The sequence below is a fragment of the Dipodomys spectabilis genome, unplaced genomic scaffold, assembly GCF_019054845.1.
Source record: "Dipodomys spectabilis isolate Male_0828 unplaced genomic scaffold, ASM1905484v1 ptg000158l, whole genome shotgun sequence".
Taxonomy (NCBI): Eukaryota; Metazoa; Chordata; class Mammalia; order Rodentia; family Heteromyidae; genus Dipodomys; species Dipodomys spectabilis.
Window position 1 is genome coordinate 2,971,305 of NW_024870835.1, and position 25,334 is coordinate 2,996,638.

General features: G+C 35.1%; 1 protein-coding gene across 3 annotated transcripts in view; it reads right to left on the reverse strand.

The window, feature by feature from the left end:
- Window positions 1–25,334, reverse strand: part of Focad (focadhesin) — a 264,104-nt gene that overhangs the window by 71,084 nt on the left and 167,686 nt on the right. For all 3 annotated transcript variants that reach the window (XM_042692885.1, XM_042692886.1, XM_042692887.1), the window contains 4 exons: window positions 19,177–19,303; window positions 16,388–16,573; window positions 14,985–15,106; window positions 6,196–6,288 (listed from right to left, as the gene is read on the reverse strand). In XM_042692885.1, the coding sequence (XP_042548819.1) occupies window positions 6,196–6,288; window positions 14,985–15,106; window positions 16,388–16,573; window positions 19,177–19,303 (528 nt within the window). The remainder of the gene's footprint in view (window positions 1–6,195; window positions 6,289–14,984; window positions 15,107–16,387; window positions 16,574–19,176; window positions 19,304–25,334) is intronic.

Sequence of the window (25,334 nt, forward strand, 5' to 3'; positions counted from 1 at the left end):
ATGTTCTCATTACCTTACTCATGCAACTGTAAACTCTCTGTACAGTATTTTCACAATAATTAAGTGAAGTAAGTCAGGCCCAAAGAAACATAGGTCCCATGGTTTCCCTTATTTGTAATAACTAGTATATGTCTGAGACAAGCAGAAAAGATCAGATAAGTTGGTGTTAGGCAAAATGAACCCCAAGATAAGGACTCAAATGGGTTTTCTTTCTTGCTATTGTTTCTAACATATTTATAAGGTGATTTTTTTGTTGCTTTGTATGTCCCTCCCCCCATGGTATAACCCGTTTTCACTGTATTTGATGTTGGTATAATTTGGGGAGGGGAAGGGAAAAAACAAATTGTTTAAATAGGGATACAGGTAGACCCATTGTAACAATGAAATGTACAAAATGGTATGTCAAAAAACGAACTTTACAACTTTTGGGGCGGGGGGGGGGGAGGGATGGTAAGGGGAAACAAAGGAAGAAGCAACAATACTTGATAAGAAATGTACTCATTACCTTGCTCATGTAATTGTAACCCCTCTGTATGGTACTTTAACAATAAAAAACTTATTAATAAAAAATGTAAAAAAACATTAAAAAATTTAAAAAAGATATATGTGATATGTAAGAAAAGTTGTTTACCAATAGCTCCAACATTATATTTCAAATTCTTGAGTTAATTTATAAAAAGAAATACCACAGCTAATCATTTTTAAAATGTAATAGAAACATAACTAATATTGCCTCTTAAAGAGAGAATATTAAGGCCAAATATATTTCAAATATATTTATTACCCTTTCCATTGTTTCACATTCAGGATTATCAAGTATTTTCCTGTTTCTGCTATCACGAATTACATTCTTTAAATGTAATTGAAACAAGAACTCAGATTTTGTGTAAGATTATGGAATCAGGCCTCACCATTTTCACAAATAGTTGTGCTGGCTTACATTTCACCAGCACTAAGTCATAGTTCCTCACCAACATTTGAAATTGCCAGATAATATTTATCATTCCAGTAGCTGTGAAATACTTCTATTATAGTTTTACTTTATTTTACTATTTACTAATGAGATTAAACTTTTCAAAATGTTTACTAGGAAGTGACACTGTGGCTCAAGTGGTAGAATGCTAGCCTTAAGCTGCAGAGCTGAGGGACAATGCTCCGGCCCAGAGTTAAAGCCCCACAACTGACCCCCCCCCCAAAAAAAAGAAAAACCAAAAAGTAAAAAATGTTTACTGACACTGGATTTTAAATTCTGTCCATTTCTCTACTGGTTGTCTTTTTTCCTACAAACCATGCAGAGCCCAAAGGTAATACAGAAGAAATGTAGATCTCTACATACTAATGAAAGAAGCATGACAGCTTGAAGGATTCAGGATGTGAACTCAACCATCAGATTGCCTTGATCTAAAGCAATTTCCTCTTACTGACTGTGTAGATGTATTGTTAAAAAGTAGAAATCCACACTTCCCTTGCTAAATCTTCTTTCTTAAAGATATTTAAATCTCTTCAGAAATAACTTATGTTTTATATTCTACATAATCTCATGAAGTGAATGGTTCCTCAAAAACAAACTCTATATTGTCAAAGACAGAATTCTGGCCCTTTTATTCTTCCTACTGTCTCTTGGAAGAAAGCATCAGAAATGATTAAACTAAAAGATACTGACATTAATATTTAACAGTTATATCACCCTTCCAGGAGAGAAGGCAAAGTAAAAGGGAAAATGATTTTTATTATCTGACATTGCTATTTGTGCATTTTAAATTATGAAACTTTACTCTTAAAACACTTATTTCCTATAATGGCATGAAACAGGAAATTAGAAAGCTAAAAACCTATTTGGAAATAAATAATACAAGAAGGCTAGAATACATGCAACTTCCTGAGAAGGCCTAATTTTTGCAATCTCCCTGGTCATAAACTAGTACAATCAATCTTTTGTGCCTAAATTTCATAATTTTTCTTCCTCAAGAGTTTGTATTCTTTTCTACTCCCTCTTCTAGAATGTCTCCTTAAACTGATCTACCCAGTAAATGTTAGATTACTTATCCAAATTCACCTTGCCTTCCAATTCTTAGCCTGCTTATAGTAGAAATGTCCAGTGGCATTCAGTATGGTCACATATTTCTAGTTAAGAGGCCAAGGGGAAACTTTAATAGGAGAACAGGCTAAATGATCATCTCAACTGGAGTTTTGGTATTGACTATGGATTTCAACTAGTAATCCATCCATTCTTCTTAATTTTTATTTCCAGCTTGTATAACCAAGAGCTTGCTGATTACTTAGCAATTTCATCTGGTTCACCTCATGTTAAAAACAAACTACAGAAGCAAAAGAAGTAGTATGTGTTTACCAAGTGCAAGGCTCTGAGTTCAATCCCCAGTACAACGACTACCACCATCACTACTACTATTACTATCACCACCACTATCACCAATTATAATGCATACAGATGAGAAACAACTCTTTCAAATGGTCAAAATCACTTATTAGGGTCTCAATTCCTGCCCTTGGATTGGTTTCAGATTACTTTGTAGCTATGAAGCCAACCCAGAAAATGACTGTCTGAAGTAAACCTGTTTTCATCTGTCGCCTGTTTGAGGTATACTCATATTCCCAAGGAGAGTTTCACAAAGGCTAGAGACCTGAACTTCCTCAACATCAGAGGAGAGATGATAAACAAAGTATAGAAGACTGTAGAAAGTTTTTTAACAAGAAGGTCTCTCAATAGTCAATCTGCTTGTACATGTATTTGCCATCTTAATCAGAAAATATTCACATACTTCCCACATGTCAACCACACATGTGAAAAAGAATAGATAGAGCTAGAAGCAGGTGGCTAAGCAGAAGAATTTCTGCTAATGTTAAAGACCTTCTTGCTACAGTCTAAGCTTTTCAGTTACGTATCTCTTGTCATTAATTTTCAATACAACTTGCTCATTAGACATCCAAAGCAAAGACATATTAAATGGTAAAAGATTCATACCATCACCACAACAGTAGTAAGGTAGAATCATTCTGCATTACTAAAAATAGTGAGCAAGCTTTTCATAAATAGATCTGTCCTTTAAAACATTAAAACAAATTTGCATTAATGGTGATGTTTCAAAAATACACCACACAGTGGGAAAAGCAGATGTGCTCAAGTCAGACAAATCCAGCTTAAGTTCTGGTTCTTTCATTTACTGTTGGGTTCTGGGCCATTTGTTTCATTGCCTAGCAAACTCTATTCCTCTATCTATAATATAGTTATCTGTGGGTTTAGTAGCACATACTCAATAAGAAAAAATGAAATCATATATACCAAATATTGGATACATGCTAGTTATTCAATAAATGGTAGTTGTGATGGGGGAAACAGAGCTTTTTAAATCAACTGCAAGCCATCTGTAAAAATTATACCATAATACTATTCAATTTGGCCTTCCTTATACTAAGAGCTAAATAAAATTCCCAGTTCATTCTGCAGGAGTAGCTATTATTCTCTTCCTTGAGGTGCTACAGCATTTTGTTCCCTTTTTTATTAAAGCACTAAAGCTGCTGTACTGAATAGCCACTGGGCAAGTTAGCCTGTCTCAGTACACTGGGCCTTCACAGGCAGGAAGTGCCAGGATTGCTTTATTTCCCTGTGTCCCCCACACTCCACACCAGGCCTAGCAAGGTAGACCCTTTCCATAAATGTTTTGTGAAGAAAAACACCGAAAAAATTGCTTAGTAAAATAGGAATGTGAAGTATGTACATTCTGACTTGCAAGCTCACTCTTCTTGAAAGATTCAAAACATTCTGGGCGTCCAAACACTATGGAGGCTAACGGAATTGAGTTAAAATAGCAATGAGTAAAAGGAAAGAGGGGCTCCAACAGAAATCTTTGAAATGTAGATTACAGTAGTTTGGTGGTACCATCTAAAACTCTTGTTCAAAATGTGGCTGATAGACTAGTGACATTAAAACACCTGGTGCTTTGTTAGATATGAGGATTTCTGGTTCCCTACTCAGTTGTAATGGATCAAAATCTCTGAAAAATTATCAATGTTTTATGAATTCTAGGCTCAACAGCCTCTCTTGCAGGAAGGTTTTAATCTGAGATGAGTGTCTAAATACTAAGTCATTCTTGCCAACCTATACAATTCCCCACTCTCATTCTCCCATCCCATTTTATAAAATAGCTGTTACCTATAACCATAACACGACAAGTTCTAAGACTCCATGAAAATTGTATTCTAGAACCTAAATTACTTAAGTAATATCATATTTTATTTTTTCTAACATTCTTAACAATGACTTTAAACTAAAGAAAAATATTGTTAGGGCTGGGAAGGTGGCTCAGTGGTAGAGCACTTGCCTTGCATGCCAGAGGCCCTGGGTTCAATTCCTCAGCACCACATAAGCAAAAAGAAAAAAGCCGGAAGTGGCGCTGTGGCTCAAGTGGTAGAGCACTAGCCTTGAGCTGAAGAGCTTAGGGATAGCGCCCAGGCACAGAGTTCAGGCCCCATGACCGGATCCAAAAAAAAAAAAAAGAAAAGAAAAATATTGTTAGTTGCTTTCTTAAACTGTTAACTGTTCATGTCATTTTCTAGTGACCAAAAATTATTTTCTATTTTAAAAATTCAAGATCTATCACTTACAATACAAATGAAGACAAAATTAAGCAGAGCTCACATTTTAGTAAGAAGTTACTATATTTTAGACACATGTCAAATGGCAGAGACATCAGAAAAGCAAGTATAGCTTCTTCCCTTAAAGAGCATAGAGACAACTGGACACCTCAGATAAATAACTAATGTAATAAGGGTTTCAAAACTGGGGTGGGTCATGGCTACTAAGAAGGAACACGGAGGGAGCATATAATCCACTGAGAAGAGAAGAACACAAATGCCTTTTTAGACAACTTGATATAAGGAACATGTAGAAATTAGGTAAGCAAACAGAGAATGTTTGACCCTTTCTTTGCCATGTAGGATGAGACAGAACAGTTCGTGTAAAAATCGAGAGCTTTCAACAGCAATAAGACAAGATGCAAACACAAAGGGGATCCAAATAGGGAAAGATGAAGTAAAACTCTCCTTCTTTGCAGATGACGTGATCTTGTATTTAAAGAATCCCATGGACTCCACTCCAAGTTACTGGAGCTAATTCAAAACTTTGGCAAAGTAGCAGAGTATATAATTAACCCTCAAAAATCAATGGCTTTTCCATATGCCAACAATGAGAAGAATGTGGCTGAAATTAGGAAAGCAACTCCTTCTGTAATAGCACCACAAAAAGTAAAATACTGAGGAGTTAACTAAAGAAGTGAAGGACCTCTATAATGAAAACTTTAGAAACCTGAAAAAGGAAATTAAAGCAGAACTTAAGAAGTGGAAAAACCTCCACGCATATGTATTGGAAAGATTAACATCGTGAAAATGGTAATACCTCCAAAGGCTATCTACAAATTCAATGCTATACCTATCAATATCCCAACCTCATTCTTCAATGAAATAGAAGAAGCAATCCAAAAATTCATATGGAACAATAAAAAACCCCAAATAGCAAAAACAATCCTTAGCAGAAAGAACAGTACTGGAGGAATAGCAATACCAAATTTCAAACTCTACTACAAAGCTATAGTAATCAAAACAGTTTGATACTGTCACAAGAACATACCTAAGGACCAGTGGAATAGAATTGAAGACCCAGAAATGAACCCACAGACCTATAGCCACCTAATCTTCAATAAGGGAGCTAAATAATAGAATGGAAGAAAGACAGCCTCTTCAGTAAATGGTGCTTAAAAAACTGGTTAAACACCTATAGAAAACTAAAGCAGATCCTTATATATCATCCTGCACCAGAATCAACTCCAAATGGATCAAAATCAAAGCAGACACCCTGAAAACATTACAGGAAGGAATAGGAGAAACTCTAGGGATCCTTGGCACAGGCTGAAATCTTCTTAATAAAGACCCAGAAACACAACAAATCAAAGACAAGTTGGATAAATGGGATTGCATGAAACTGCAGAGCTTCTGCATGGCAAAAAAACATAGCTAGCAAAATCAATAGAAAGCCTACAGATTGGGAGAAGATCTTCACTAGCCATACAACAGACAAGGGTCTCATATCTAAAATATGAGTGTGAAATTTAAGTGTGATTATGTATGTACGTAAATTTCCTATTCATTATGAACAAAGTAAACCCCATATAGTGTCCTTACTTGTAAAATAGCATGGTAAGCTCGGTTCATATATGCAAGCCAGGCCTGTGGAAGAAAAAGTGCACGGTGCCACTCTGAAAGCTGGATGTGGACCTGTGGGAAGATGTACCATGACATGTTAGATTACACAGAATTACAACAGAATAAAAGTTAAACTATATCACCACTTCTTGCTTTCCTTTAATTTAAATGGTTTAAATTCTAAAGCAAACCAAATCAGCCAGGATCAGAACCTCAAATAATATCTTTTATATATTCCCAGAGAAAAAACAACCTTACATAAAGTAAATCTGGAATTTTCTAAATTAAAGCAAATACAATCCTATAATAATAACAAGTTAAGATGTCTGTACAATACTAATCCATCCTTAAAAATTATGGAGAAATGCTAGAATACCTCATGCAAAAGCCGGGGAACTGTGTATTGTCTAGCAAATCCCCCTAGCAATTTAAATAAAAATAAATATTGCTCATATCCTAAATTTTAAATCTGATAATTTCCAAAGGAATAAACTTAAAACTGCCAACAGAAATATCATTAAGCGAAACCATGGTGGTAAAAGCATGCAAATGAGCAATGCACACAGCAATTGTGCACACAACCAGATAAATGCCCTTTAATCAGTGTGGGTAAACAGGAGAAAAATGATATATGCCAACAATGAAATCCTACTGCTGAATAGAAGCCCAGACAGAACATCTGGTTTTCATAGCAATTTCTGTTTCTACCTATTAGTGTACAGCTATCTTGCAACAAATCTTCCCAGGGTCTACTTCTGTTAAAGAAAGATCACTCAAGAAAAACAGTTACAAGGTATCACATTTCATGTTCTGTAATAACTCATCTCATCTAAACTTTATTCAATTCCCTATGGGGCAGAGAGGGACACACACACACACACACACACACACACACACACACGCGCGCACACACACACACACACACACACACACACACACAGAGAAACTTACATAAAATGACAACAGAATCTCAATGGCTAATGCTTAGCATTTCAACGTAGTATAAGAATTAATTTTCTCAAGGGCCTTGTGAAATATACACACATAGCCTGCACACATACATGCACACATGCACACACATTTAGTTCCTTCTTTAATCTGAGTCTCATGGAGAGCCTACTTTGCAAGGTACTAGGAAGGATATGATGATTATCAGTCAATGTATGCAAAGAGCTTTCTGGCTAGCTGGAGAGCCAGTGATGGGAATGAAGAACAGGAAAAGATTATTTCTGACTGGTAGTAATCACTTCTCATGCTACTACTGCTTTTTCAAAAATTAGAAGCTCAAACAGTATGAAATGGATACTCAGACCATGAAATGAACTTGAAACAATTATAGAAACTGGTCTCTTGTTTTACTGATTGAGAATTCAGTCTGCTAAGTGGGTTTGGGAGAGAAGCTTTGTCAATGTGTCCACAAAAGTCCTCAAAGGAATAAACCCTCCAATCCCTGCTTCCTCTCTTGTCCAGGAAGCAAATGACAATCTAGACCACGTTTCCAGCTATAGAGGCATTCATCAGTTTTTAGCCCTGTTCTTTGTTTCTGAAATTATCTTTTTCTTAAATCCTTTTCCTTATCAATTCTGTGTCCTTTTTCATAAGCTATCTTAATTATCTTTAAGCTCTACTTTGAGAACTGAATTGAACAGAAACAACACTCAAATGCTACAAACCCAATTTTTATCTCTTACTTTAGAAATTCAAAATATTTTTAGATTTTCCTACAAAATAATCCATGAGTATAATGGTCCCACTGAGAATGTCCATAGCCTCAGGAAACTGGCAGAAAGGACGTGAGTATTTTGGAGAGACAATGGCCTCCATTGCTTCTTATACTTCAGTTTATAAAAGGGAGGGATTATGGAAAAATATAAATCAAAATGAGGAGCTTCTAAATCAAATGGGGAGCTTCTAAAAATAAAGGCAGTCATTCCAGGAAACCAACTTAAAAGGGTCATAAGTAGGAGGCTGAAGCTAATCCTCCTGCAGTTCTGACCACTGTTGAAGGTGGGCACAGGGACACAGGACATCATGCTAGCCTAGATGCCAGCCTGGAGCCCCCATGTTTTATGGGATTATGCCCTAACCTTAGAGTTCTCTGGAGTTAGCTGTGAGTACATCTCTCTAAAAATGTACTCTTTTGCTCTTTCCCTTAATGAACAGAGACTTAGAGAAAGAGTTTGCAGTCATAAGTGCCCTTGTGTTCATCTTGTGTCACAGGAAAAAGGGCCTTCCTTGACAAGTTCTAGATGCTATTTCTCATCAATATGCCATTACCTAAGTTGCCTATATTTCAGACCTAAAAATAAATTCAATGAGCATTTATAAAATATGAAAATTATGTCTAATTTACTATACTTGTGTTGAAGGCAACACAATCAACGAAATAATTTCAAGTCATGAAGTTGTCACCTACTTATCTGGTATATTCAATAGATGGTAAAGCTTGTTCCTCAACCCCTGTATTACTAACTTTTAAGTGTGTGTGTAATTTAGTTTTTTTTAAAATATCACTAACTACACATACTCTTACAATGATAGCCATGTAATTATATAACATGTCCTATTTCTTCAAGAAGAGTAAGAATAGAATTTCTATATACAAAAAGTTACATAGAACATGATAATAATGAGATATCATGCACGTGCCTAAAACAGAGCATTTTAGGAAAATATGAAAGAGAAAGGAGATATTAATGAAATCAGTTTTGAGATCTTTGCAGTCACTGAAACTCTGTATGGAATGCCCTGTCTTTTCTGATTTCTAATTAACTGGAATAATTTCTTTCACTTTCATTTTAAACTATTTGTATATGAATCTTGATCTTACACAATCACATGGGCAGAGATCATATCCTACTCATCCTGAAAGTGCTGCCATGATACCAATAACAATGCTGTGCACACAGTTGTCAATTACATACTGCTGTGTTTAACAGAATTAAATATCCAGCATTAGTGTGTATGTGTGCGTGTGCATGCATGTGTGTGTGCGTGCGTGTGTGTGTCTGTGTCTGTGTGTGTCCTTTTTGTGTGCTGGTCCTGGGCTTGAGAGCTATCTCTGAGCTTTTTTGCTCAAGCCTAGTGCTCTACCACTTAAGCCACAACTATACTTCCAAATTTGGGGTGGTTAATTGGAAATAATAGTCTCATAACTATCCTACCCAGGCTGGGTTCAAACCATGATCCTCAGATCTCAAGTCTCCTGATCAGCTAGGATTACAGGCATGAATCACTGGTACCCAGCCAACATCTGCTTTATTAAAGAGAAATTCTTCTTATATTAAAACCATAATATCATAAGCAAGAAATCATGAAAAATTATGGGGAAATATAATGTGGAAAATGCAGCTACACTGAAATACAAGTCAAGGATATAATGATTTAGAATTTTATAAATGCATCTTATAAATGTATGTCTAAACTGTTTTAGACAGGAAATGTTTAATTTCAGGTAAGTATAAGGTGAGTGACAAGGCAGGTGTTATAAACTTTGTATTTTGTAACCCCTATAAATACTGTTATTTTTATCATATAAGTACTAATAAACCATACTTAAAACACTAGCTCAACACTAAGTATTATGCTTAGAAATACTACTCAGAAAGTAGAGGATTACTGGAGAGAAAAATGACAATGTAATGATGTATCTTGACTACAGGTTTTACTTAAGAGTAAAACATAGTCACCTAATTAGTTAATTTACTATGCAGAATACAATTCCAGAAATTTGGGAGTACATTCTACTTCTTGTGTAATATTAACAAATAAAATTACACTGTTTGTAAGCTAATATGTACTTTAACAACTTCTCAAATTCTATAGTGCAAGTTAGATAGGTGTTTGATGAAGTTGTTTACCAAAGTGGAAGACAGGGACAGCAGTATGTAAAAATAGGTACAAAAGAACTTGCTATTAAATTTTGAATCCCCAGCTCATAAAAAAATTAGGCATTTTTCATGTTCACTAGATTATATACTACCATCAAAGAATGAAAAGATAAAGAAGGTGTTTTTAACTTTAGATGCTACATGGACATAAAAATATTGACCCACAATATTTGGCTCACATTCTTCCAACATGCCCAGCAGAAAACCATTTGCACTTAGTGTTTTAGAACCTAAAAGCCACTCAATGTCTCATTGTTTATACAGAAAGAACTCTGCTTCACTTTTCTGTCAGTAGTAATCTTGTTGGCACAAAATAAACTTTTTTTTATTCCTGTCCCCTGACAAATTGTGAGAAGAGTAGTCTTATGTAGGACACCTTTTAAAAGTAAAATGACACTATCTCTTTGTAGGTTTTTTTGAGATTTAATATTCTCTTTTGCTTTCTAGATTCCCCTTCTTTCTTCTATCATTGTCTCCCCACCTCACCCCATTTCCCATTAGGATAACATTAGCTTGAAAGCCGACAATTCAGTCACATCTCAAGCAACCATTTACTCTGTTATTTAATAGAAGGGGGAAACCCAGTTACCATAACAACTCGCAACCACATGGTAATTACAGAGTATCTAAAATACGGCAAACCATACTTTTCACAGTATTTTTCTAGGGAGAACCTATAAGAAGCACAGATATAATTTCTCCCCATTATTTTTCACAATTTTTATCTAATTGTTTCATATTGCATGAATGTTAACACTACACAATATAGTTCATAAAAAACATGCTTTAAAATAAAGAAGGAACCAAAAGAAAAAGGGAAACTGCACTTCTTATATTTCAAATAATTGCTTATATTGAATGTAATTTGAGGCACCTAGGAAAAACACTAAAGAAAGCAGAAGAAAAACAAAATTAATTTATAAAGCAAAAAGAATCAAATAATAATTAGCTAAGGGGGGGAAATAATGTAGAGGGATTGATCTTATTCAGAGTAGAGCTTCTGAAAAGTCTGAAAAAGGTATGTCTAAGATAAAAATGAGAAAATAGCTCATTACTTACTGATGAGGCAAAATATGGCTAGGGAACAGTGCAGGATTAGGGAAATTTGCATATGCCCAAGAATGGATAAAATAATGAAGCAAGACTGCCATTTTTCCCCAGGAACAAATCAGTATTATCTAATTTAGGTGAGAATGTCATGTCAAAATGAGAAATGCCAAAGGATGACGAGACTGATAGTGAATTCCACAGAGGGAAACTGTTGTTCACCTTCAGCTTCTTCTTCTCCAACAAGCACAAAGCTCACCTTGTGATAAGAAGAATGTATAAATCAGAGCAGAAGAGGATATCATCTTAGCCTTGGAGAACCCTTAGTAGATCTAGAATGACCACTTTTGGGTACATGGATAGAGGAGCAAAGAAAGAGGACACTTTGGTTTTAAAAAAAATCTAAAGAAGAGAGTAATTATATAACTGCTATGTTATCAGGCCAAAACTAAATCATACTTAGAACTGTGATTTTTTTGCTAAAAATCACATGGGAGACTATCACGTTAGGATTTTTTTTAACCTTTTAAAATATAAGAGAAGCTTACACTTTCTAAGCAATTTTATGGTATTACACAACTAGTTCACAATGGTGTGGAAAATTAATTTAGCTAACACATTCTTATCGAGAAGTTATTATTTTATAAAAAGCAAAATACACTTCAAAATATGAAGAACAGTCAGCATACTGAAGAATCCATTATTTCCAAATAATAATTTTTATAACCTCAAAAAAGTTTATTTCAAATTAAATGAAAATATAACTTACAAAAAAGCAGTGCATAGAAGAAAATTTAGACCATTCAATGCATACATTAAAGAAGAAAACAGATTTCCAAATTTCCACCTTGAGCATCTCAAAAATAAGAACAAATTAAGTCCAAAATATGAGGAAGTCCACGAAACATTGAAAGTCAATGAAGCTTTTCATCAAATGAAAAGCTGATTCTTTAAAACGTTAAACCAACAGTGTACACACATAATTGCAATTCACACTTACAAAGTAGTTTATAATTATAATTCCAGATAGTTGTGTTACAGATCTTTGGAAGACCCAGGTATGAGGTAAGCCCAGGAAAAAGTTACTGGGGCCTCATCTCAACAAAAATGCCAGGCATGGTGTTCCAGGTCTATAATACAAGCTACAGAGAAGGTATAGGAGGAGAATGGCAGTCCAAGGCCATGCCAGACAAAAAATATAAGACACTAATGCAAAGAATAACCAAAAGCAAACAATATGGTTCAAGTGCCAGCGCTCTTGCCTAGCAAATGAAACGCCCTGAGTTCAAACTCAATACCACCAAAAATACATAAATAAACTCAATTAAAAATAATTCATCATAACTCAATAGATACAGAAAAGGCATCTTAAAACATTAAATACTTATATATGATAAAAATCCTCACAACTTTAGGACTTAAAAGGAAACTGTCTTAACCTGATAAGTGAAAGATACAAAAGTCACTACACCAACATGGTATTAAAGGGTAAAATAAGCAAAAGGCTGAATGCTGTTCCATACTAGAACAAGACAGGAATGTGGATTCACACAAATCCTGTTCAGCACTGTGAGGAGGTCCTGGCAGTACATTCAGATACTGAAAAAGGAATGTAGGCATTACAGATAAGACAGCCATTAAAACTATCTTTATTGAAGACAGTATTTCCAATACATACTAAAGAATCCATAAAAGGACTATAAGAATTTCTAAGTGGCTTAGTAAGGTCAGAGAAGAAAATAACTTTTGTGTATACATTCTAACAATAAATAGAAATTGCAACAAATCAAAAATAAAGTTTAATTGTGGTCTCATCCAAACACTTAGAGATATGTTATTCATATTAAATTTGATAAGAATAAGTCCAAGATTTGTAATATGAAAACAATGAGATACCAACCTAATGGAAAGATACAGCTTGTTCCTGAAAAAATTAAAGCAGCAAGGTTGGAAGACTCATAGGAGTAACAGTGATTGTGGAGAAATAACAATGATTGTGGAGAAATACAAGAATAGGTCAGTGGAACCCAACAGGGTAAAACAAATCAAAACAAACAACAACTAAAAAAACTAGATCCAGAGTAGTGGAGGGCTGAGTTTGATTGGAATACCATGTATGCGATTATGCAAGTGTCACAATAAAAGTTAATTCATAGTAATAAAAAATCTAAATAAAGAAAAGCTTATGTGTATGTGTGTGCGCGTGCACATGTGTACATGCATGCATACCTGTGTATGTGTGTGTGCCTGTACTGGCACACACATACACATACATACTTCTTGAATCATGCCTCTATTCTTGGCTTTCTGCTAGCTATGCAAAGATAAGAGTTTCTCAGATTTGAATACCTAGGCTGGTTTCTAACCTCAATCCACAGATCTCAACCTCCTGAGTACATAGGAATACACATGAGCCACCAGTACACAGAAAGAAAAACATTTTTGTATGTCCCAGTCTTGGGGCTTGAACTCAAGGCCTAGGCACTGTTCTGAGCTTCTGAGCTTTTTTGCTCAAGGTTAGCATACCACAACTTGAGCCAAAGCTTCATTTCCACCTTTTTGTTCTGGTGGGGGTGAGGAGGATGCTTAATTGGAGATAAGAGTCTTACAAACTTTTCTGCTTGGAGTGGCTTCAAATTGTGATTCTCAGATCTCAGTCTCCAGAGTAGCTGGAATATAGGCATGAGCCACTGGTGCCTAGCTGAAGAACTTTTTTCAAGTGTAAAACTTCCTGAAGAAAACACAGACTACCCACAAACCCATTAACAGAAAAATAGATGTGGTCTTTCCTCAAAGTAGACCAACACTGTGCCATAAAAAGTAATAAAGTACTGATGCATCAGCATATGATCAAATTACAGAAACATTACCCTAAAGTGAAAAAGGCACACTCACAATCCACATTTTATATGATTCTATTTATATGAAATGTGCAAATTATGCAGATCTACAGAGATAGAAAGTAGATTAGTAGTTGCTGGAGGCTGAGGAAAAGAGAAACTGGGAATTCTTTGAAGGATGATGTACAACCTCATGGAAATACTGAAAAACAAGGACGTACACTTAAGAGAGTGAATTTTAGGACATATGAATTATACTTCAACATTTTTAAGAAAGAAAAAACAAAACTAAATCCAGGATAAAAACCGCATAAAATCTTTAGTACCTAGGGTTAGGCAGGAAATATGAACCTTGATATGTGAAAATTCTTCAAAATTAAAAATCCATTCTTCAAAAGACCCTTATTTTTCTTTTTTGCCAGTCTTGGGGCTTGAACTCAGGGCCTGGGCTCTATCCCAGCTTCCCTCTCCCCGGGCATGATTGTAAGCTTCAATAACCACATTTCTTAAGAACCACTGAAGGGCCTTACATAACTTAGTTTTTAAAAGGGGTGAAAGGAAAAGTGAAACAAACACTAAATCCAAGCATTTGAGTGCATTTTATGTACTATTTATTCTACTCAAAATATAAATACATATAGACTATGTACTTAGAAAAGATTAAAATTAAGAAACAGGAATATTATTTTTTTACAGTAAGTTAAAATTTATTCTAAACAACAGAACTTAAACATTGGTGGAATAAACCAAATCCCTAGCTACTACTTCCTAGTAATGAGGCTGAGCATGAAAAAACATGCCATTTCTTTCAGAAATACAGCAAAATAGTTTAGTATTCTGTTTGCTCAGCTATTGGATAACCCTTAAAGGTAACTTATCTTGATCATGATAAAGAAAAAATATTTCAAACAAACACTCAATTTCATAACCATAAAGCAAAATGGAGTTACGCATGCATATACACAGAGAGGCTGGATGGAAGGACACCTACCTCATGTACAAGGGCAAGTGCCATCTGCTTGAAGCTTCGCCCTCTACTGGCCATTAGTCGATTTAATGGTTTGCCATCTTTACTCTGGTACATGGCAACATCATAGCAAAATAAAATGCCACCTTAATAAAAAAAAAAAATACAAAAATGTTTCTTATGGAAAAGTAGTTATATTTTAGTAATCCATACCAATATAAAGAATCTGTAAATAAAAAGATAACTTTCTAAGCAAATTATTATTTTTGACTAGTGGTAATCAGGGAAAATAAAAATATGAGACAGACTATTTTGGGAGATGGTAGAAATATTTGGAGATGGGATCTACCTGTAGGAAATAAATGACTAGGAATATGCCTCTGAAGGTTGTCCCTAATCCCTTCCTTTCTTTCTCTTTCCTGTCTGCCAGGAGGTAAAGAATCTCCTCCACACATTCCCAATGCCATAATTTTCTGCCGAAGTACAAGGGCCAAGTGACAATGGACTACACGCTCTGACATTGTGACTCAAAATAAACCCTTCCTCCTTTAAGTGGTTTATGTCACACATTGTGGTCACAGCAACAAAAAGTAAATAATACAAGGTAAGTTATTCCTCATATGAAACCAGTGGGGATACAATACATGAGAATTTTTCAGGTTTTCAAAAACTAGCATGGTTCTTATATATATTATATAACATGTTATCAATGTACACAATTACAAAATGAAAAGGAAAGGAATAAATACCCTCACCTTAGGTTATATTTAAATATCAGTAAGCTTGCTCTAGAACTTGTGAAAACTGTTTCAAAGCTTTTTGGATTTCAGAATAATGAGGATTGTAGACTTATTTTCCAAGAGCAAACAACTGAGAAAAACTGGTTTCTCTTTCTTTCAACAGATTAGACCTCTGCTTAGGCCAACTCCCTAATCATAGCCCATAACCAGAATCCATGAATATCCTCCAAAGGAGGGAAAACATTTCTAAATAGCAAGTGTAGTCTGGAATTTTAGCCCATCTATTTGTATGTGCTTTTATAGTCCTCTAATATTTTTTAAAATTGATTTTTTGTGAATGAAGAGAGGAAGAACAAATAAATACAGTCATAGTTCTCAATGTACTAATGTGAAAGGAACCACGTAACTTGAGGGGGTATATGAGGTTGGAATAAAAGAGGAGGGAAAAGGTAACATTGATCCAGATACATTGTATTCATTAACTGACATGTTAAATTGAAATCCCTTTGTATGTAAAAATATAAACAACTAAATAAGAAAATAAATACAACTTTTGTATATGTAGTTTACCAAGTTGTATCTACACGTCAATGATAGAAACACCCTTTATGAAGTATTACATTGAAGGAAGTAGAAGTTCAATCTAACAATAAATACCCACACCTTGAAATTGTATGCCACTCTTACCTGCAAGGCCAGGTTTTAATCCTGGTTGCTTATTTGTTTCATACATCTTCAATATAAAATTGGGGATTCCTGCCACAGTCTTTCCTTGGTCTGGGCGGATACCTCCTTTTAATGCAGAGTGATATATCCCACGGGGCATATTTACCATTTCTTGCTTCACAAGTGATGTAAAAAATTCTTCTAAAGCTGGAAGTGAATAAAAGGAGATTAAAAAAAATAGACACTCTGCATGGTGACATATATTCTCAAAAAGGAGGAGAGAGGAGGATCACAATTAGAAGCCATCCTCGACAAAAAAGTAAGGCCCTATCTCAAAAAAAACAAGCTAAGCATAATAGCCCATACCTCTAATTCCAAGCTATTCTAGAGGCAGAAGTAAGAATACTATGGTTCAAGGCTGGCCCTAAGCAAAAAGCCCTATTTGAGAAATAAACACTGTCCAGTGGCTTTTCACAGTATGTAGAAAAAACCCACAACTTCTGACCTTGATTGAAGGATCACAATCATGATATTCCCTGAATTAACCTCCTTGCCATACTATAGTTCCAATTCCAAATGGCCTCTATGCAGTCCTTAAATACACAAACCTACACAGAGCCACAAAATTTGCTGTTCCTTCCAATGGGAACACAGTAGTCTCAGATTTTCATGTGACTGTGTCCTTCTTTCCTTTAGATGTTTGCAGAGAGGTCTTTCATGCCCAACCATCATTATTAAACAACAGTAGTACAATTATTAAAAAATGAAATATTCCATTATTATTTATTTCCCTGTGTTCCTTCCAATTAAGTCCCAGATCTTCACTGTTTGATGTTTTAATTATTGCAAAATAAACACACAGAAACAGGATCAGAAGTCAACAGGATGCCAAACTAAAGTAAGTAGTTGATAAGGCTTTATATTCTATGGCTTTATATTCTAGTGTCATTTTCCTAAGGACCACTAGAGGTTGCCCTGCCCAATACAGAAACAAGAAGAAGATGAAGGAGGAGGACGAAGAGGAAGAGGAGAAGAGGAGGAGAGGAGGAGGAGCAGCAGTAGCAGTAGCAGTAGCAGTAGCAGCAGTAGCAGCAGTAGCAGCAGCAGCAGCAGCAGCAGCAGCAACAGCAGCAGCAGCAGCAGCAGCCAAACAAATCACATGGAGTGGGAAAAAAAAACAACACTGCTGAATGTGCCTTTTATAGGAACAAAAGGCAAGGGTCTGCCTCACTACACTGGAATTTCATGCCAAGTAATGTCTACCTAAAAGTCTCCTGCAAAAGATCATGTGAATTAAAGAGTGCAGGTGCTGACAGTTGTTCTTCCCAACTAAAATTTTCTCTTAGATGCAACCAAGCTTCCCCACACAAAGCTCAAGAGTACCTGTGAGGGGTGGCTTTCATTTCTCCTCTAAATGTGTCCTCCATCCTTCGCAACTTTGCTCTGTACCCTCAAGAATAACCAAATTCTGTGACTTCTTGCTGGTTTTCTAATGTCAGACATTGGTAGGAGTTCCAAGGGTGAGAATACAATGAGATGAGGGAGAATACAGTGAGATCAGCAGGTTGCTACGATTGTCTGCAGCCTTGTTGTAAAGGCCCAGTCTCCGTGTAAGCAGACCTATCTGTGAAGCATATGTTCTTTCTTATTTTCCTCCTCTATTTCCTTCTCTGTCTCCACTAGAGGCTAAATTCACCTCTAGTGAATGTCCCTTAACTTTGACAACATATTTGCAAATAGTCCCTTTATTAACCACTCTTCAATTGTCCACTGAATATGACTACCTCTCCTCTCTGTTCTTGACCTTAATTAATAAATATAACACTATACAAAAAGGTTGATTAATATCCAACTGCAGGCCAAATACTATTCCGTATGACTATTCTATATACAGACCTTCCAAAATGTATTTATGAGTCACTTGTTTATTAGAACAGTGGCACTATGGGAAGAGAGTAATTTTTCTTGCATGGTAAGAGAACAATTTCAAGCTTTCTTGGGAAAGAAATGCAAATGGGAGAAGTACATATGTCAGGGGAGAAGTACATATCTACACATGTACTAGCCCAGCAATGGGAATGTCTGCTATAACACCAACCTGGGAGGGGGGATATATATATGTATGTATATACATATATGTTTGTTTGTGTGTGTGTGTGTGTGTGTGTGTGTGTGTATAAATGTACTGGGGTTTGCACTCAAGGCTTTTAAATGCCAGACAGGTGCTCTAGCCATTTTTTTGTTGTTTCCTGAAGTGGTTTGCTGGTTTTGCCTGTGGCCAGCCTTGAATAAAGATTGTTTATCTATATTCCCTGCCTAGCTGGAATTATAAACACACACCTGGCCTATTTTTGTTGAAATGGAGGTCTTTACTAATTTTTTGCCTGGGGCCTCAATCCTTCAACTCTCTGCCTCCTGAGTAGCTGGGAATACAGACCTAAAACCACCTAAAGAACATTTTAAAAGAGAATAAGATGTCTGGAACCTGAGTGTAGCTAACACACAGAGCACTCTTTTTCCCTTACAACTAGGATATTTTTTTCCATTGTCTTATCGTTAGGTCCTTGCTTCTTGATAAATAACTAGGTAAGAATTTGAAAAGTCGAAAAACTGAAGGACACAGGTTTAAATGTAAGCTTTTGTTAAACAACTCAAATATGCATTAGCAGGTGAGTTCATTTAGTGAGATACACTTAGCACTTTAGCTAGAAAGTAAGTCCTTCTGATTAAAGTAAACTATATTATACACAGTTCACAAAAGGTAAAGTCTCTGAAAAATGGTAGCTTCTTTGCCACCAAGGAGGAGTTACCTGGCAAAACCAAAGGAGCAGTGAGTGATAAGAGTTTCAGATAGCAAGGGCCAGGAACTGAAAGATCTACATCTTCCTCATCTTCATCCTCATCTAACTCTTCGGGAGCAGGGATTTCTGGTCGGATCTGAAAATGTACGTGGTAAAATTTTAGACAAGATGATACTAAAAATTATGTGAAATATTTTGCTTGTCCTTTGGGTATCACAAATTATAAATTATGTTAGAGTTCATCACTATATGTCAGAAGGCTATCAAAATTAATTTTATAAAAAATCTGCTCATGCTCTAGATTAGTCAAAACAATTCCAGATATTCCTTATTCAAAACAATTCCAGATATAGGAAAAAAAATCACTATAAGGTAGCATTTGCAACCATTAGTATAGACAACTAATGAAATTTTACAGTATCTTACAATAAAATGCAAATTCTTACATATTTAGTATACTGAACTTCTACAGTTTATAATTAAATATTTGCCTTGTCTAATACTTTTATTTTTTTATTTGTGATTCCAGCTATACTTCCATGACAAAGCCATAAAATCCTTCAGTAAACATATAATAGAGATCAGAGAATGACTAAAAGTTTTATTTTTAGTCTGGCAATTTGTCGCTGTGGAATAAAAAAAAAAACCCACTAAAATCTGTAATTGGTAGCTAACTTTATTGTGTGTAATTTGCATTTTGAAGGTTCTTTGGTTGCTCTGTGATTAGCTATGTTTGTGTGAACCAAAAATTTTAAAATGTACAAAGATTTTGACTATCATAGTTCCTACAAGATACAACTGTTAAGCAATTAATTAAAATTTTAATACTTTCAATGACATACAATTGTAATACCCACATGGAGATAATAAGCATTAGGGGAGGAAATCAAAATATATAAAAGTGATTGCTATAACCATAAAGTGCCAGAACCCAGTGATTACCATTAGCCTGTCTTTCGAAGTTATTTTTAGAAATAATGAACAATTCCTGCAGACTGCCTTCTTCATAGGTCCCCAAAGCCCTGTTTCATTTAGGAACTGCACTGAGTCAGGATTCTTGCACAGGGATAAAAAGAAACCAGAGAGGAAATGTTTCTCTTAAGTATAATAATCTCAACTCCAACAAAGTCTTTCAACCATAACTAGTGTTCTTTTGGCTAGTGAAGGAACAGTGAAAGCAACTTGACCACCTAAGTACTTTACAGGACACTATTTAATTTAGATTAAATGTTGACCACTTAATTCTGAGAGGGTTTATGGCGGGAACAATCAGGTATGTTCCAGGTAGGGGTAAGACAGAATTCATTAGGAACACTGCATAGCAGAAACAACCTGGCACATTTGTCACTCACAAGCAAAGGTTTCTAAGTGTGTCTTGTTGGTTATATCATTGGAATTTTCTAGGATCGATATGATAAAGAATTGTCTAAGAGATGCTAAATAAAAGTAGTGGGCTGAAAACTCTTATTAAAAAAATGGGGTTTGCTTCTTTTTATTATTTATTTGTTTTTTCATTTATTGACAATACTGGTGTTTGAACTCAAGGTCTCTTCCTTGCTAGGCTGGTCTTTACCATTTAGGCAATGTCAATCATCTCTCCTTTTAACTTTTTTTTTTTTTTTTTTTTTTGGTCGGTTGTGGGGCTCAAACTCTGGGCCTGGGTGCTGTCCCTCAGCTCTTCAGCTCAAGGCGAGCGCTCTACCACTTGAGCCACAGTGCCATTTCCAGTTTTCTAGTGGTTTATTAGAGATAAGAGTCTCACATGGATTTTACTGCCCAGGCTGGCTTTGAACCACGATCCTCAGATCTCAGCCTCCTGAGTAGCTAGGATTACAGGCATGAGCCACCAGCGCCCGGATCCTTTTAAATATTTTGTACGGAGAGTTTCACTTTTGCCTGGGGCCAGCCTGAGACCATATTTCCTGGGGAGCTATGATTGGAGTCAGGCACCATCTTGCCTGTTTTGTTTGTTGAAAGGGAGTCTCAGATTGATTTAACTTTGAATCTTATTCTTTGCTATAGAGTAGCTGGATTACAGGCAGATGTCACCATGACCACCACTGCTTCCTGATTTTTTGTCACATTCAGTACCTTTAGAAAATAGCAACTTCACTCTTGTTTATATTCCCAACACTAGTGAAATATGTGATCATATAAAAACATGCACACAAATGATCAGAGCAGTAGTATTCAAAACAATGCCCAAATGGGAGCCAACCCAAATGTTTATCAACACATGCGATTGAAAACAAAATATTATACAATTGAATGTAATTCATCCATCAAAGAGAAAAGAAGTACAAATTAAAAGATAGAAATAAACATCTGAGTTGCAATTAATAAAACGGAAACTTAAAGAATGATACAAAGGACTAATGAAATGGAGTTCTTTCAAAAGTTAAATAAAATTGACAAACCCTTAGTCAAATTAGTCAAAAGAGAGACAAGACAAATTAGAGGAGAAAAAGAGGATATCACAACCAATACCACTAAATCCAAAGGATCATTAGAAAATATTTTGAAAATTTGTATTCTAATATACTAGAAAACTTAGAAGAAATGGATAAAATTCTAGATGCATAAATGTACAAAAATTTAGAAGATATTTTGAAAACTTGTATTCTAATATATTAGAAAACTTTAAAAAAGTGGATAAAATTCTAGATACATAAATATACAAAAATTTAACCAGGAGGTATAAATCACATAAACAGACTAAAACAAGCAATGACCCTGGGGCAATAGTATTATACCAAAACCCAAAGAGGACATACAACAAATAAATAAAATTGTAGATCAATCTTCTTGATGAGAATAGATGTGAATAAAATACTTGCAAGCCAAATTTAATACACACAAAATATAATAAATAGTATTTATGTTAAACCAGTAGCTGACAATGTAATTAATGGAGAAAATGGAACATTTACTCTATTGTCAAGAACAAGACAAGACTGTACATTCCCTACTCTTATTCAATGTAGTGCTTGAATTTTTAGCCAAAGAAATAAGGTAAGAGAAAGAAAGGGGTAACAAATAGGCAAAGAGGAAGTAAAATTTCCCATACTGGCAGACAGTACAGTCCAATACTTGAAATATCTTAAAGAAGCCATCAAAAAACACTTAAATATGACAAACAATACTTGAAATATCTTAAAGAAGCCATCAAAAAACACTTAAATATGACAAACACTTTTAGAAAAAAAAACAGGATACAGAACCGACATACAAAAAAAAAAAAATCAATAGACTTTCTATATACCAACAACATTTAGGCTTAAGAGAAAACATGGAAACAATCCCATTCACAATAGCCTCAAAAAAAATAAGAATAAACCTAACAAAAGAAATTAAAAATCTCTGCAATAAAACTTATAAAGCCTAGAGGGAGAAAATTGAAGATGACACAGGAAGATAGAATCTTATGTTCATTGATCAGCAGAATATTGTGAAAATAGCTGTACTACACAAAGTAATTTACAGATTCACTGTAATCTCCAAGAAAATACCAAAGTCATTTTTTATAGAAATACAAAATTAATTGAAAAATTCATAGGAAAGCACACACACAAAAAAGCCTGAAAACCCAAAGCAATCTTGAGGGGGGGAAAATGTCATGCTTGGAGACATCACATTATCTGACTTCAAATTACACTACAAAGCCATAGTAACAAAACAACATGGTACTGTAAACCAATGGAACAGAAGATTCAGAAACATGCCCACACACATGCAGACATCTGATTTTATACAAAGGTATCAAAGACATTCATTGGAAAAAAGACAGCCTCTTCAATAAATGATGTTTGGAAAACTGGATGTCCACATATAATAGATGGCAACTAGACAAAACTTCACTCAAAATGGGTCAAAAACCTTCCTGTGTATGGAAATATCACAACAAAAATCTTTGTAAAATTAATACATGCTAGTTAAATGATTTTGAAAAGAAAAAATTAAAAAGTTACCAGATTGAGGGTAAAGGAAATTGATTAATTTCTCAACAGTATGCTGTCCAAATTCTATTTTTTTATTGTAAAGGTGATGCAGAGAGATATTACAGGTACATGAATAAGGAAATGAGTACAATTCTTGTCAAGCATTGTTACCCCTTTCCTTGTTTTCTCCTGCTATTCCTCTCACCCGAATCTCCTCCCCTCCAAGTTGTAACGTTCATTTCCAATGTGGTGGCTTGTGAGTATCACTGTTGCATTGGTTTACCCTTTGTCCTTGGTCTCACCATTTCTATGATTCCCCTTCCCTTCCCCAAATCAGATAAACTTATATACAATACAAAGTGTACCAAAATAAAAAACTGTGGCAACTCTTACATAACTGAGTCCTTATATTAATATATCTGTTGTAAAATACAAAGTATGTCTGTATCTCACATATACATAAATATTAACACACGATTACAAATGTGCTTAACTTCAATATAGATGATATTAATAACTATGAGTAAAGATGATAAAAGCTATCTATTTATACTGGTAACATTACCTCTTTAATTTTTTTCCTCAAAGGGGAGTTGATTTTCCTAGTACTTAGTTCTTACTAGCACTTGGTTCTATTGTGTTTCATATTAAAATTCTATTATTATTCCATTATGACCTTTTCAGATCCTCCTCTGCTTATTAAAGACTTATTTGTTTCAGCTTCCCTGGGCTAACACTAGTCTTTGCCCTTAGTTGTGAACCGAATAAGCTCAATTAGGGAAAATCAATATAAATTATATCAAAAAATTACTTGTTGAAGTTATAAACTTTTAGCAATTATATTCCATTAAGTGCCAAAACATATATAATACATACACAATCACACACACATACACACACACACACACACACACACACACACACAGAGGGAAAGGAACAAAGCCCTTAAATTATAACCAAGTTTTACTGAAAAGACCTTAAATAAAAAGCCAGTTTTTTCTTTCTGATGGATGCATAGAATTCCATTGTGTGTGTACACAGATAGATAGATAGATAGATAGATAGATAGATAGATAGATAGATAGATAGATAGATAGATAGATAGAACATTTTCTTGATTCATCTACTGAGGGGCATCTGGGTTGGTTCCATATCTTAGCTATGGTAAATAATGCTTTAGTATGGCCTTGTTGGTGATCATTGGGTAAATGCCCGGAACTGCTGGGTCATAGGGGAGTTCTATGAGGAGTCTTTTGAGGAACCTCCATACTGCTTTCCAAGGGGTTGAACAAGTTTACACTCTAACCAACAGTGCAGGAGGGTTCCCTTTTGGCCACATCCCCTCCAGCATCTGTTGTTATTAGATTTCTTGATTATAGCCATTCTAACTGGGGCGAGGCAGAATCTCAATGTTGAGAATGACACTGCCCCATTTTTTAGAAAATGAAAAGCCTTGGAAAAAATCATTAAGTGAAGTAAGCCAGATCCAAAGGAATATAGGTTTCATGGTTTCCCTCATTTGCAATAATTAGGATACGTCTAGGATAATTTTATCAGATGAGCAGAAAAGCTCAAAAGTTATGTCACATGACCATATAAGATGATGGTAAGTGAAATGAACCCCAAGATATGGACACAAGAGGTCTTTCTTTGTTGTTGTTTTTAAAGTACTATGTGATCATTTTTGCTTCCTTTTTATGTTCTTCCCCCCATGGTATATACCCTATTATCACTGTGCTTGATTTTGGTACCCTGCATCTTGTATATACATTTGTCCAATTGGGGGAGGGGAAGGGGAATAACAAAACATTGAAACAAGGACACAGGATGACCCACTGCAACAGTTATACCCACAAGACAGTATATTGGAAATGAACTTTATAACTTCAGTGGAGGGAGGGGAGGAGTGAGGGAGGTGTGGGAGGGAAGGGATAGTGGGAGAACAACAAGGGAAGGGGTAACAATGCTCAACAAGAAATGTACTCATCACCTTACTCATTTAACTGTAACCCCTCTAAGCATCTTTATAATAAAATAAAATTTTTAAAAAAGAAAGCCAATTTTTCTAAAAGTAAATGACAAATTACTTTTAAAATCTGCTTGAAATTGGATACCAGAAAGCTTATGCCAGATAACCTTTCAACTACCTTTCTGTGTGTATAACCTATGAAAATCCAAGAGACTGTGCATAAATAGAGGATTTTAATTTGGAACAAGTCAAGTATCTGC